The sequence below is a fragment of the Poeciliopsis prolifica genome, unplaced genomic scaffold, assembly GCF_027474105.1.
Source record: "Poeciliopsis prolifica strain line A6 unplaced genomic scaffold, Auburn_PproV2 SCAFFOLD139, whole genome shotgun sequence".
NCBI classification, from domain to species: domain Eukaryota; kingdom Metazoa; phylum Chordata; class Actinopteri; order Cyprinodontiformes; family Poeciliidae; genus Poeciliopsis; species Poeciliopsis prolifica.
The window spans coordinates 489,504-505,198 of record NW_026562514.1 but is presented as its reverse complement, the minus strand read 5'-3'; the positions used below and the strand labels follow the sequence as shown (position 1 = coordinate 505,198).

General features: G+C 37.5%; 1 protein-coding gene across 1 annotated transcript; it reads left to right on the top strand.

Moving 5' to 3' along the window:
• The first annotated feature begins 319 nt into the window (after window positions 1–319).
• Window positions 320–15,433, top strand: LOC129355612 (low affinity immunoglobulin gamma Fc region receptor II-like). Its single transcript, XM_055025197.1, has 6 exons — window positions 320–428; window positions 4,031–4,081; window positions 4,176–4,238; window positions 11,360–11,635; window positions 14,961–15,203; window positions 15,294–15,433. Exons 1-6 carry the CDS (start codon window positions 320–322, stop codon window positions 15,431–15,433), a joined length of 882 nt encoding a protein of 293 aa, XP_054881172.1.
• Window positions 15,434–15,695: the final 262 nt, after the last annotated feature.

The window sequence follows — 15,695 nt, the reverse complement described above, 5'->3', positions numbered from 1 at the left end:
CAAAGTGACTTATTAGCACAAATCTTCAGGACTGATCATCCAGAACTGCACTTGTTGAAATCTGAAGACAAAAAACTCTTCAAAAACATAGAAAAGGTTTTATTTCAAGATGATTTCCTTTTGATTATTTTTATCTGTTTCTTTTTCTCCAGATTCTCATCCAGCAGCGTCTCTCACAGTCAGTCCTGACAGGGAGAAACTTTTCACTAATGAGAAAATCCAATTTGACTGCAAAGGAAACTCTGCTGACTGGAGAGTGAGGAGATTTAAACAATCACACTACAAACCAGATTTATCACACTGCTCCAACTGGGGAACAATGACTGGATCCTCATGTACCCTCATCAGTCCCTATTACCACAGAGCAGTGTACTGGTGTGAGTCTGGATCTGGACAGTTCAGCAATGCAGTCGACATCACTCTAAACTGTAGGTTAATTTAAATTTTCTGACATTAAAGGTTGATGCCATGTTGCCCATCTTAACTAATAATGTGTAGCTTTATTTGTGAGTTCTGGTTGTATATGTCTTTCAATAATATGTTTTTATTATTGAAAGACATAATAATCAGCTTGATAAAATTGCACAACTTTGAATATTTTTTATTAGTAACATGCTTGTTTCTATTTTAAAAAAGCTGATTGGTTCCTTTTAAATGCATCCTTTACTTGTTTGGAGATGTCACTGTCTTTCTATGCTAACAATGTGACTCTAACAGGTTTTTACTCTGAAATGTAAACCAACAAACTATTTCTTTGTCCAACAGCACCAGATTCATTCCTGACTGTGTCTCCATCATGGTTGAGTCCTGGAGCCTCAGTGACTCTGAGCTGTGAAGTTGAACAGTGGTCTGCAGGATGGAGGTTCTACTGGTATAAAGCTGTTCCTGATCCACAACAGAGATACTACAGATATGATTCACTGAATGGTGACATCAATGGGACTGTAGAGAACTTCTTCATCATTACGGGACAGAAACACGCAGCAGGATTTGCATGTAGAGCTGGAAGAGGAAACCCAGAATATTTTACAATTTTTAGTCGACCAATGTTCATCTGGTCTAAAGGTCAGTGTGATTCTGTTCTGCCACTAATCTTGTTATTCACCAACCTGACGTACCACTGATCATATTTTTGAGTTTTTGCTGCACAGAAGTTTGCAACATCAGATTGTATGATTAAAGATTTAGTTTATCAAATTGTATCCAGTGGTGAAAATAGATTTAATTTCCTTTCATAAGAGCTGGACAATAAATCATTAACAGTATATATTGCAACATACAAAGTCAATATCAATAAATAATCATCTGATAGAATATTAGATCCAGAACCCCAAAGCATTCTGGGAAATGTCGGCAGAGGAAAGGATTTTATCGCTCAACTAACTCACTGGTTACCTAGCAACAACCGGTTGAGTAACATGCCTCATAAAATACATTATAATAAAAAACTAAGTAGAGGAAAGATAAAGGATAAACCAGGAAAGGTCATCTTGCCAGTCTTTCAGTCTTTAGAATATTAAAACAAAGAAAAACATGCAGTAATTATTGATTATTGACTGATAAGAAACTTTTATATTCTCTTAAGTTTTCAACCTTTTCGTCCATCCAAAAACAGAGACACCCAGACTTTCCTCCCCCAGTGGAGAAACATAAACCCTACAATGCGTCCTGGGAGGAAAACCTGACCCTTCAGGTTTAGGGGTCAGGATCTTGACCTCTCAGGTTTATGGGTCAGGATCTTGACCCCTCAGGTTTAGGGGTCCAATTCAGATGCCCGATATTTGATTTTATCTTAGAAAAATATAAAGTCTGCAGAAAGAGTGGAAAACGAGGAGATGGGATAATCAATGGAAATGCTTTAAAACATAATTCAGTTGCTGTATTTTTTGTTCATGATCAACTATCTATGTGGATTTAAAGGCTTTTGTTCAGGGAATTAGAGAAACATTTGGACAGCTCACTGTTCAAAACCAGAGAGAAACAAATACATCAAACACACAAATATGTCTTTGAGATAAAGACATGTTTCCACTTTATAAGAACAATGTTGCAACAATGTTACTAAAATATGTTTTAATCTAAACAAAGAAAAAAAGATTTGAATTAAGATTTTCTTTTTCATCTGTTATGTTGATTATTTTCTCCATGTTGTTTTTCAGATCCTCATCCAGCAGCGTCTCTCTCAGTGAGTCCTGACAGAGATCAACATTTCACCTCTGAGTCTGTGACACTGAACTGTGGAGGAAACTCTGCTGGGTGGAGAGTGAAGCAGTTTGGAGAATCAAATGATCTGTTGTACATCAAAAACTGCTCCCCCTGGGGGTCAATGACTGGACCTTCATGTAACTTCTGCAGAACTTCGTCCCAGAAATCAGTTTTCTGGTGTGAGTCTGGATCAGGAGAGTTCAGCAATGCCGTCAACATCACTTTTCAAAGTATGTTATTATTGTGGCCTTTCTTTAATTTTAACAGCTTCTCATAAAATTAACTGCTCCATGTTTCAAAAACTAAAAATAAACATAAAAATAATTTGAAAGTGAATGAGAACCTTTTCAGAGAGCCTCATTTAAATTTAATCAGATGATCACAGAAGAAGAAAATATTTGTTTAGAATACTTATAAATAACTCTGAGCCTCTCAGAATCGTTTTAAAGATCAGATAATAAATTAAACCCAAACTTTGAAAACATTTGTGGATTTAATTTCCACAGTTTTTGAAATCATAGCGCTCATTTATACATTTAATTTATGAAGACTTTTCAAAATGTAACATTTATTTTGATAACATTTTGTTTTCTCTTCCAACACATTTTAAGCAAGTCTGTACTTTTAAATTCAAGTTGATTCTCTTCATCATCAAAACTGTGTGGTCTACAGTTTGTGTCACTTTCATTGAACATTGTGGCGAAAAAACATGAAATGTCAAAGAAAATGTATGTTCAGTTAATTCTCCATAACTTTCTCTAATTGTCTCCAGCAGCTGATTTCTGACTGAAGCTTCATTTTCTCTGACTGGTTTACAGATAGAGGTCCTCTCCTGGTGAGCCCCGTCCATCCTGTGACTGAAGGAGCTTCTGTCACTCTGAGCTGCAGACTGAGAGGAGAAAACAAACTTTCTAACGCGAATTTCTATCATAATGACAAACTGATCCAAAATGACAGCAGAGGAGAGTTGAAGATCTCTGCAGTGTCTCAGTCAGATGAAGGTTTCTACAAGTGTCAACATTCAGGAGACGTTTCACCTCAGAGCTGGATGGCTGTTAAAGGTGAGTATAACATTATAAATATTTTAATGATCAGATGAATAATTGTGAAAACCTAGACTCGTATATTTACATATGAAGATGCATTGTTTTCTTAATTTACAGCAGCTGTTTCAAAACAGAGCAGCTCTTCGTTTCCTGTGATGTGGGTCTTCGGACCCGTTTGTGGAATCGTCCTCGTTGTCCTCCTGCTGCTTCTGAGTCGCTTCCTAAAGCTCAAAGGTCAGAGTTGCACCTTCTAATGACCTATAGAGGCTGTCATAGCGACATCAATCTTGTGTTGAAAACCAAAACATAAAAACATCTTTGAACATCTTTTCATGTTTCTATAAATACACTTTTAGATCCTGTCTTCCTCATGTCTGCAAAACATTTTCATCTGCTCTCATCGACACAAAATATCTTTACAATGCTTTTCATTTATGTTTTGTTTTGTTTTTTCAATGTATATTGTGTTTATTCGGTCGGCCCGGGCAGCAAGCAGAGGCTTTGGCTCCGACACAAATCACACAGGCAGCCAAACTGAAGCTAATGAGTACAGCTCTCCTTTACAAGGTCAGTACTAAATATATCTGTATCATTAGTATTTTATCTATGAAATTAGTAGTTTCAGCAACAGTTTAATGTTTGTTTAGCTTTCAGTGACTGAATTATGAAATGAATACTAAGCTTGATTTTATTTGTCTGTAATTTTCAACTGTTCAATTCTACTTTTAAAAATTGTGATTGTGACAGGAGATCATTTGCATCTTATTTGTTAAATTCAGGTACATCTAACCTGAATGACTCAGTGAGGCCCTCTGACGAGCCTGTGAATGGTGAGGTTTACCTGTTTAAACACTAAAACATCCAACACAAGGCTGAAAACAGGCCAATTCCACGTGACTGAATTTGCATCTTGATGTGTTTCAGGTGCAAACGACGACCAACACGTCACCTACTCCCTCCTGGAATTTAAAAACTCCAGAAACAAGAGTGAGTTCCTCCATTGTCGAGGAGCTAATATCTTCTGGAAGGACTGTTTATTTATTTTTTTTGTTTTTTTTTCCTAAAATAAATTATTTTGTCTTTAGTATTTATAAACATAACTTGTATATCTCATTATTCAGGGGGCAATCGCGCACCAGAGGAGGGCGCCGTTTATTCTTATGTGAGAGCAGGAGCTGCAGGTACAGTCAGCAGAAACATTAACTATTGGACATCATCTGTTAGAAATGATCAGAAATATACATATAAAGTCTTCATAAATTGTTAGTGTGGACTACAGGATCAGATTCAACATCTTTCATCAACTTTATGCTAGCTTGAGCTGGTAGATATTTCAGCTTATTTGGAAACAGTTGTGTTTATCAGTCTTACAATATGTACTAAATAGTACATAGTGTACTGTTTAGTGACTGTTGATTATTTTATCAGTTTTACACGATGGGTGCCTTCACATCACCCCAGTTTAATCCGCTTCAATAAAACTGTAGTTTATTTGTGTAGTAAGTCCGGTTCATTTAGGGGGGTCTGAATGACCAATCAAACTCTGATGAGGAGCAAAACAGTGAACTTAAAATCTCGGACTCGGTTCAATTGAGGTATACTTTGTTCAAATCCATATGTGAATGCAAGCGGACCGAAGGCAGCACCAAAAGCAGGATCTGAAATAGAGCGCAGGCCATCCTGGGTAAATAGAACCAAAACAAACGTGAAAGTCTACCCCTCGTTACCACTAAAATCTGACCCTACTTCATTTTTTGTTGCATTTTGCGAAGAAGGAAGTGCGCTCATGTCTTCTTTTGAAGTCTTCCTGTCATTTCCTTCAGTAGCTCTGGGTGCAGCGCCACCACAGGCGAGGGGTTGTAAAGGTTTTTCAAAGGGTTTAGGTTGTTTGACACAGTCCAGCTTGAACACAAACCGCACCAGCTGAAAACATTTCACTTTTGTCCATAATCGAATTGTCTACCAGATTTGTCTTCCAGCTCTGCTGGATAAAACCATCCAGATCTTCTGTCACAACCCAGACACTTAATACAGATAGGAAATGTATTTGCTTTTGGCATTTTAAATGGATTATTGGTTGAATATTTATAAGGCTCAAACAAAATGCTATCTATATGGCTTAGATCTATTTCACATTTGTCCTAGGCCAAGCAACTGTCTTGATTTTTCTCTGCATTTTCAGGAAGGTCCAGTCCAGCAGCAGCAGACGTAGCCGTTTATTCTGAAGTGAAATCGACGTCTGGATACTGATGATGCTGAATGTTGATGGGATTTTTTTCCAGAAGATATTCTTATTTACGTTAGATGTCTCTGGATATATGTTTTAAAATAATATAAATTGAGATGTAATGTAAATATGAAGACGAGATGTATAGTTGAGCTATAGTTCAAGATTTGGTCAAGTGAATTGTGTGATATTACAACAAATTGCCTCCCACCTATAGCTTGTAAAAACGACAAAACAAAAACACAGTAAAATGTGATGGATGTCAAGATAGCTGCAATTACTTGGCAGTAATAGCTTTTCTTTTCTTTTTTTGTGAAAGCTACATTTATGCTTTAAGCTATGTAAATCAAATAGTAGATTCAAAGATGAACAGCAGCGAGGAATGAATGTTGTATCACCAACACTGGAGACGGGTTTAAGTTTTAAGTCAACACAGGGCAACAAAAACTAATTTAAATGACATCAGGGCCAAAATATTTAAGTGAGTCAAATTACAATATTTTGCTCAGACAAAAGAGTCAGACAAAACGCTAAAATGTTAGCTAACATTTTAGCTCCACATTTTAAATGTCAGCTAACATTTTAGCTCCACATTTTAAATGTCAGCTAACATTTTAGCTCCACATTTTAAATGTTAGCTAACATTTTAGCTCCACATTTTAAATGTCAGCTAACATTTTAGCTCCACATTTTAAATGTTAGCTAACATTTTAGCTCCACATTTTAAATGTTAGCTAACATTTTAGCTCCACATTTTAAATGTCAGCTAACATTTTAGCTCCACATTTTAAATGTCAGCTAACATTTCAGGGTTAACATTTAACCTCAATTAATTGAGCTTAATTACAATTAACAAGCGAAAGAGCTAACATTCTAGCTTTTCAGCTTGTTAAAAGTGTGAGCTTTTAAAGCTAAGGTATTAGCTTTAAAAGGCTAAATAACATTTTGAAAGCTAAGATGTTGCCGTTAATTGATTCTAGCCTCTGAAGTGATTTGCAAACTGTTTGCAAAGGGAGGTCAGTTGGAGTATTTGAGGAAGCAGTACATTTGGGTTTGATCATGTGGTTGAAAACAAAACTTTGGCATTATTTTTGTGACTGTTAATTATTTTTGGTGAACTGTGCGTTTCCTGAATTTCTGACAGCACAATTGAGTATATGAAGCTGTGTGTGCATAGCGGAGGAGTCGATTGTCCGTTTGTTTCTCCTCCATTTCCCCTCTGCTTTTCCTGGATGTTTCTGTCGAATTTTTTGATGCCTTTGGTTTTCCAGCGGCGTACTTGTTTATTAAAAGCTTTTTTTGGAGAACAGCAGAGCTATTTGTTGTTCCCGTTTATTGAAATGGCGACTGACCATTGAATCACAGCGATCAGTTAAAACAACAGAGGAATTTTGGTTAAAAACGCCGCAGGGGTAAGATGGCTCCTCCTGAGAGTTCAAACCGCGTTCTCCCCTTGGATCAAACCAGTGATATATGAAAACACACCGACTTGTAGGAAATCTTTGTGTCTGCAAAACAATCAGACAGCCTGAAATCTACGTAAATACTACAGTATAATGATTATATATATGTCATATGATATGAAATATAATAAATAAATATACAATAAATAAACTGAAGGACTAAATTACAGTTTCAGGTCGACAACAACCTGATTATGCTAACATCACTGCCAGGTCAGATTCAGACTGAAGATTTTGTCAAGAGGAAATTTGGGGTCCAAAATCTGGAAGTCATGAGGATGAACAATACAGCGAGGAAAACACTTTACGACTTTGCAAATCCTCCCCACTCAGAAATCATGGAGGCTCTGAAATTTTCATCTGCATGTCCACTGTGTGGACATAATCTGAAAAAAAAAAGTTCGGAAATCACAATGTGTGATTTATTAATATTTCTTTTAATATAATTTATGTGTGTGCTTCTAATGCAAACAAGTATTCAGACACTTGTTTGCATTAGATCAGCAAAGATTCTTCCAACGCAACATTGAACCAAATTGTGTTAAAGTTCTGTTCAGAGAATTAGGGATTTGATGTTTCTTAAGAAACTGAAGAAGCATCAAATTTCTCTGGAAAATGTTCTCTTTGGTTTTTCTCTGTGTTTTTAGACCTGAATATCTGTATTAACGTGTTGCTATAGAGAGGCGCCTATTAAACTTACATGCTTTATCAAAACATCGAACAACTTATCATTTTTGAAGCTAGAATTTTGAGAAATCAGTCATATTACTTACATACTTAACATAAATAAACGCATAGCTGGAAAATGAGCCTCCAAAACGTTCTAGAGTGTAAAGCCACAAGAATCAAATGGATTTGTTGATTAAGTACAGCTTTTATATTTGTAGCATCTTTGTAATTACATGCTGACATTACCTGTGATACAATAGACTTCACAAAGCTGTTGTGTTTCTGGGGAGGAAGAGTCTCCTGTAGCTGTCTGTGCTACAGCAGCTCTGTTGAAGCTGCGCACAGACCCTGACTTCTGTGCGCTCCACCCTTGGAGGAAGCTTCTACACAAAGTAACTTGTATAATAAAGAGAAAAACCACAAGACATCTTCAATATTTTGACAGTTTAGAAATTCATCAGAAAACATGTTCTCTTTCCAGTTGTAAAAATGTGTGCATATCACTGAAATTATGGAGAAAGTAAAAAAAAAAAAAAAAAAAAACTAATTTAAACATGTCAAATAATCTGAGTGATGACATACGTTCTTATTGAGCAACAAAACATTTAATTTAATTCAAAACAGAAAATTAAAATGGGAATACTAAATGGTAAAGTTCACTACATACTACATAATAATAACATAATTTATTGTCTGACAACTGAAAATATGGGAGACTTTGAAAACAAAAGTTAATATCTTTCTGTGTAATTGCTAATCACACCGTAGTGTCTCTTTTTAAAACCACACTGTTTGCCTAATTTAGATAACCACAGTAAAGCCCCATGCCTCATATAAGACAGTTTTACAAATTATATTTTCTTATTGCAAAAAATATTGTTTTACAAACTTATGTTTTTGTAACCCTTTAACAAAAACATGCAGTTTGTGTGCCAGAGGCTGCGCAAGCAGGTTGTGTTTGTGGTGACAAAGGAAAGAAAGTATTGGCCAAAAACAGGAAATGTTAGAAACACAGTTTCCTCAAAAGACGGAACCACAAGTGAGGATGTTCTTTGGTTCTATTTTCCACTCATTCTGCGAGTTTCAGCCTTTCTCTTGCCACCAACATCTGAATTTCTGGTGTTCACAGAGGAGCAGAAGCATTTTTATTTCTGGATTTAAACATGGACCTCCTGTTGCTCTGTGTGTTGGGCGTATTGCGTAAGTACATTACATCTTCTGTTTGAATCGTGTCGGTAAAATCATCTTTAAATGTTCGGACGTTAGTCGCCGTGGCCAACAGAGACGTGAAACGTTGGATGTTGGTTGTTTGGTTTTTGCTGCAGACGGTTTTAACACAGAATTTGTGTTTCACGGTTTGGGTCTGGTCAGAAACTTCTTTATTATAAGTGTCTGTACAGAATTCCAGACGTTCAGCTTATTTAATGTATAGAAAGCCAGGTCATTACTTCTATAGTAATAAATGTTTCTGAAGACTGAAAAAAATGATTTTTGAAGGTTTTACACCACTTGCTTTTGCCAAAAATAAAACCAAAAAACCATCTGAAAATCATTGCTCAGTCGTCGTTCAGATATAAAATGCTTATCATTTGAATTAATTGATTTTTTTTAATTAATGAGTCTGATTCCTCTGTCATACTTGACTGCAAGTTGACGTGAGGAAATGAGAACAAACTGATGACGATATTTTGACATCTTCATCAGAGGAGCTGTAATCTAAATGTTCATCTATAACGTGCAGCTCTGAAACTTTGTCTCCCAAATTAATCTCTGCTTCCTCGCATCTTGCACATTAAACTTCATTGTGCAACATGATAAAGGCACCTTATCAGGTACCTTTATAATTCATTGAGGACATAGAGGACGGGGTGCATTGCAGATCATCTCAGAGAGGAGAGCCAACCCTGCAATGTCGTAAACTGACATGGTTGGTGTGTGTGCGGCGTGTGTGTGTGTGCGTGTGTGTGTTTAACTCATAGTAATGATTACTCTAGCGCAGTTTTATCCTCCACTGATTCCAGGTCAATCACTGAACATTCAAAGACCAGCAGGTCTTTGTCTCTGTGGCAGAAACACAATCAGATTCCTTAAAGGCTCCGTTTCACCCACACTGCTGGATCTGAAATACATTTAACAACATGTATTTCGACATTATGAAACACCTTTCATAAGGTTGAGACACCTTCTGAAAGGTGTTTCATAAGGCACTATGCAATGCATTTTGTAGAAGTCTTGCTTACTTCTGCAGAATGTTTGGCAGATCTGTGCAACACATTTTACGTCGTGCTTCTGCACAGCGACTTTGATTGTTTCGCACCTCGCAAAATTTCAATTTGTGCTTTAGTTCTCAGTTTTCTACTCTGCTGGGAATCTCGGCTGGTATTTTGGCGCATTCCTCATGACTCACTCGCTGTAACCGAGTGAGGTTCTGCAGGTGGTTCTTTCCTTCCACCTTTTCATTTTTACACAACGCGTCTCAGAAACATTGAGAACAAGGGAAGTTTGAGCTGCAATTCACTTTATAAATGACTGTCCGGGTTATTAGCAACTGTGAAGAAAGTCACAGATTAAAATATTGAAACGACATTTTATGCTGAATGCTCTTTTATCGCAATGGAATCTTATTTCTGCAGTGCACCAGTCTCTCCTGCAGTAAAACAAACAAAACGTGATGCTGCTGCCTCTGTGCTTGACAGTTAGTTTGGTATTTTAAAATCACTGTGGATTATGAAATATTTAACCAATTTCATCCAGTATGCTTACAAGGTCTTATCCAGTTTAATTTCTGGTGAACATTTCCTAAATGAAGCAGGAGTGAAGAGAGCAAAGGCTCTGTGTGTTCTGGAAAAATATCACTAAAAGTTACAGATGTCAGAGAGAGTTTAGCTTCTTCTTCAGGTGCTGATGAATGCACGCAAATGCATGCAATATTTCTGTGTGTTTCATTATATCTTGCCATTTTGTACAGTTCATAGGTCATCTGGAGATGAGAATCTACGGTCAACAGAATCAAAGTCAGTCCTGACTGTGTCCCATCATGGTTGAGTCCTGGAGCCTCAGTGACTCTGAGCTGTGAGGTTGATCCTTCATCTGCAGGATGGAGGTTCTACTGGTATCAAGCTGTTCCTGATTTATCAAAGAACAACTACAGATATGAGCTGCTAGCTGGTAGCATCAGTGGGACTGTAGAGAACTCCTTCATCATTACTGGACAGAAACACACAGCAGGATTTGCATGTAGAGCTGGAAGAGGAAACCCAGAGAATTTGACTGATTACAGTGAACCAAAGTTCGTCTGGTCTGCAGGTCAGTGTAATTAAATGTGATAATCTATACGTTTGACTGTCATTTAAACAAATTCTCATTCTGTCTGAAAATGCACTTTAATTTATGTTTAAAGAATTTTAAAGCCCAAGAAGAAGAAAAAATCGATTGAGACAAATAAGTTCAATGAATAAAATCCAAATAGTGATAGGACAAGGTGCAGAAATAGAGAATTGCTTCTTTAAATAAAAAGAAGCGATACTTTATATTGCTTCTTTATATAGAAACAATATAGATTTATCCATCTAATGAATATGCTTTGTTTATTACGCTCATGATTTAACTGAACAGTACATTTCATTTGTCGAAATCCACAAGGTAACCTCAAACAGGATGAAATCCTGTCAAGCACGAAAACGCAGATTTTATTGTCGGTTGTCTTTTTCTTTATCTTTTTTGGTCTTTTTTTTCTTCTCATGATTCAGATTCTCACCCAGTAGCGTCTCTCACAGTGAGTCCTGACAGAGAGCAACTTTTTACTATTGATGAAATTCAACTGAATTGTAAAGGAAACTCTGCTGACTGGAGAGTGAAGAGGCTTACAGATTCATCCGCCCAGTCAGATCTATCGGACTGCGCCATCTGGGGAACAATGACTGGATCCTCATGTACCTTCATCAGTCCCCAGTACCGCAGAGCAGTGTACTGGTGTGAGTCTGGATCAGGACAGTTCAGCAATGCAGTCAACATCACTGTAATCAGTAGGTTAATTTTCATGTTGGTCTGACCTCCTGAGTTTTTGTTCATGTCAGTTCCTGATGTTTTGCAGCTTCTGCTTTGAGTTCTGCTTCATGTTGAGGAATTACATAATGAGTTTGATGATATTTAATGGCCTTCAATGTTTTCCATTTAAAATGATAGCACCCAGGTTTTTCTTGTAAGAATCTTGAGTCTTTTCTTTTCCAACTTTATTTTAGTTGCTATTTTTTCGTACAATTTGAAGACATTGCAGCTGTTCAGGCGCTTGCAATGTCACATGTTTGCATTATACGTGTTATCTAATATCTAAGAAAATGAGCACTTAAACATCTTCATCTTAGGTTCATGTCCACTGTGAGAGACATGATCTAAAAAAAATGGAAAAACAAAAAACAAAACAAAACACAGACATCACGATGAATTTTTTTTTTACTTAATTGAATTGTGTGTTACTGCTGCAAATGAACACCTGTGAAATTCAATGCTTATATTTGGCCCAGTATTCTTTGTTTGCAATTGAAGAGGTCCACAGTTTCCTGTAGTTTTTCTCAGGAGGTGTAGTTTTGCACTGCAGCAGCGATTTTGGCCCATTCCTCCACACAGATCATCTCTAGATCAGCCAGGCTTCTGGTCTGTTGCTGAGAAACACGGAGTTTGAGCTCCTCCAAAGGTGATCAGGTTTAGGTCTGGAGACTGGCGAGGCCACTCCAGAAACTTGATATGCTTCTTACGGAGCCACTACTTGGTCATCCTGGCTGTGTGCTTCAAGGTCAAGACCCAGCCACGACCCTGCTTCAGTGCTCTTACCCAGGTTGAGGAATCAGCCCAGAACCGCTGCTTCCGAGGTTACTGTGGGTAATACACTAAGACGTCATTGAGGATGACCGGGGCCATGTGTTGCGAGATTTTGGGGAACAACCTCCTTCCCTTTCTTTAGGATCACTGATAGGCCAGCAGCTGAGGCCTTGCATGGAGCCCCAGTCCAAGGGAGACTGACAGTTATGTTGAGCTTCTTCCATTTTCTAATAATTGCTACAACAGTTGATCTTTTTTCACCAAACTGCTTGGAAATTGCCCCGCTGCCCTTCCCAGCCGTGCGGATGTCTGCAGTTTTGTCTTTGGTGTCTTTGGACGGCTCTTTGGTCTTAGCCATGTTAGTAGTTGGAGTCTTACTGACTGTGTGGGACGACACGAGTCTTTATGCAGCCAACGATCTCAAGCAGACGCTTTGAATTTAGAATATTAAGTGGAGTGAAATGTTTTAGAGGTCACCTCTGAGGGCCAGAATTTTTGCTGATTGGCAGGTGTTCAAATACTTGTTTTCCTCTGTGTATATATGCAAGAAAAAATAACAAAACATATCATTATATCTTTTTCCAACAGTATTATTGCCCATCCTGACTGTGTCTCCATCATGGTTGAGTCCTGGAGCCTCAGTGACTCTGAGCTGTGAGGTTAAACATTCATCTGCAAGATGGAGGTTCTACTGGTATCAAGCTGTTCCTGGTTTATCAAACAGCTACAGATATGAGCTGCTAGCTGGTAGCATCAATGGGACTGTAGAGAACTCCTTCATCATTACTGGACAGAAACACACAGCAGTATTTGCATGTAGAGCTGGAAGACGAAACCCAGAGTATTTCAGTTTTTACAGTGAACCAAAGTTCATCTGGTCATCAGGTCAGTTCTGTTTATGCTCCACCAGTTAACATGTAATGTTATTTCTCTACCAGATATCCAACGTGCAACTGATCCTCCATTTGAGGAGAGAATAGTGTGAAAGTCACTGGAAAATCCATAAAAATAATTCAGTTCCAAAACATTTTTTATTTTTACTTTAAATGACAATCTATCAATGTTTTGTTTAAGACAAACAGCTGTGCAGCTGTTTGTCTTGCTGACAGTTGAAAAATACTGATGGGTTTAAAAACAAGTAAATGAAAATACCAGTCTGTCATGAACAACAAAAAAGACATATTGGTCTATTTTGTTAGAGAGCTATGTTGCAATAGCTTCTCACCAGGTGATAATCTGAACAAATAAGGGCAGCATTTGAATTAAGATGTGGCTATTTGCACTGATTATTTTCTCCATGTTGTTTTCCAGATCCTCATCCAGCAGCGTCTCTCTCAGTGAGTCCTGACAGAGATCAACATTTCACCTCTGAGTCTGTGACACTGAACTGTGAAGGAAACTCTACTGAGTGGAGAGTGATGATGATTAGAAGATTCAGATTATCACCATTCCCTGGAACATGCTCCAGGCTATCAAAACCAGGATTCTCATGCACCTTCACCAGCCAACCGAGCGATAAATCAGTGTACTGGTGCGAGTCTGAATCAGGAGAGTTCAGCAACGCAGTCAACATCACTTTTCAATGTATGTGTGACGTTGGTTGCAAATTAAACACAGTTTATTGGGCTTACAAAAGCACGCAATATATTTTATTGTACATAAATGACCACACTTAAACCAGAAGTCTATTCTGGTCCTGGAAACCTTACAGCTAAATAATATAGTTAAAATCTTATTGAATAAAGTCTGACTGATTGGGGAGGAGTAATAAACACAAATATAACTAAATACACCTGAGTGTTCCCCAACACTATTTACAAAAATCGCTGGTGAATAAAGCAAGAAAAGAATAACTCCCCTAATGTCAATAAAACAGCTGGGAACCAAGGAACGGTATAGGTCCTTTTGTTTCACAAACAAGGCAGAGGGCTGGACAATAAAAACTCCCCTTCCTTAGACAAAAACCCCCCAAAAAAGAAAATGCTTTGATCAGTAATAACTACCCAGAAAAGAAATTCTAAACTAATACTAATACTACCTGCTTTTAAATGTAAATGCTCATTACCCGTCTCCCTAATAAACCAGCTGCGCTCCAACACAGCTGGTTGCGTCTTCCTTATATGGGCAAGAGGAAGAGTGCGCAGCAACATACTTCCAGGACAGTATGCCCCGGCTACATATGTTGTGTCACTTTTCATTTATTTTAACAAGTTTATCATTTAGTAAAGTAAAACAAAACATTTTCTTCCTCTTTTGTCTTAGATTGAAATTAAATTAGGTTGTTTTGAAAAGCTGCTGCCTCATTTATGTTGAACCTGTCTCCATGAGATTTTATCACAACACAAATTATGGCAAAATTTTGAAATCACTATGGATTTTAATTCCAACCAGTTTTTGGAATTGCAACCTGAACTTTCACAATTAAATTAGTGAAGTTCATGGAGTGACCCTGTGAGTGGGCCACTTCATGAACACCATCTAATAACAAATTGATTTCTGACTGAAGCTTCATTTTCTCTGACTGGTTCACAGATGAAGATCTTCTCCTGATGAGCCCCGTCCATCCTGTGACTGAAGGAGCTTCTGTCACTCTGAGCTGCAGACGGAGAGGAGAAAACAAACTTTCTAATGTGATTTTCTATCATGATGACAAACTGATCCAAAATGACAGCAGAGGAGAGCTGAATATCTCTGCAGTGTCTCAGTCAGATGAAGGTTTCTACAAGTGTAAACACTCAGGAAAAGTTTCACGTCAGAGCTGGATGGCTGTTAAAGGTGAGCAGAGATACAATATTTTTATAACTTAATGAGAAATAATTTATATGAAAGTGATCTTGTTTTTGTGTATTCTCTGATCATTTTCAGCTACTAAACCTGTGTTAACTCCTGGAAGCTCTTCATTTCCTGTGCTGTTTGTCGTTGGCTCAGTGATTGGAGTCGTTCTCTTCATTCTCCTGTTGCTGCTGTGTCGGTTCAGACAGACCAAAGGTGACAACCTGAAGTAGTGAATTTGTATGTTTCACTCTTTCATTTATCAAATGAAGAACTGAGTCATAAACTGAAACACCAAAAACCAAGAGAAGTGATCAAAATAATTACTGAATTTAACACTTTTTTTTTTAAATAGCAATGTTTGGTTGTAATAATGTCTTTCAATTGAAGCATATTTAGTTTGACAACTGAATCAATCAACTTATGTAAGCTCTAAACATGAAGCAGGTCTGTTGGAGTTAAAGCTGGCTTTAGTGTCCAAAACCTTAAATTAAT

What these genes read in the sequence shown, in the direction of transcription:
- LOC129355612 (XM_055025197.1), top strand. Translation starts at nt 320, where the DNA reads ATGACTGGATCCTCATGTACCCTCATCAGTCCCTATTACCACAGAGCA. An exon ending in TAAAAACTCCAGAAACAAGA is followed by an intron (nt 4,239 to 11,359) that starts GTGAGTTCCTCC and finishes CTCATGATTCAG; the next exon opens with ATTCTCACCCAGTAGCGTCT. An exon ending in AGTCAACATCACTGTAATCA is followed by an intron (nt 11,636 to 14,960) that starts GTAGGTTAATTT and finishes ACTGGTTCACAG; the next exon opens with ATGAAGATCTTCTCCTGATG.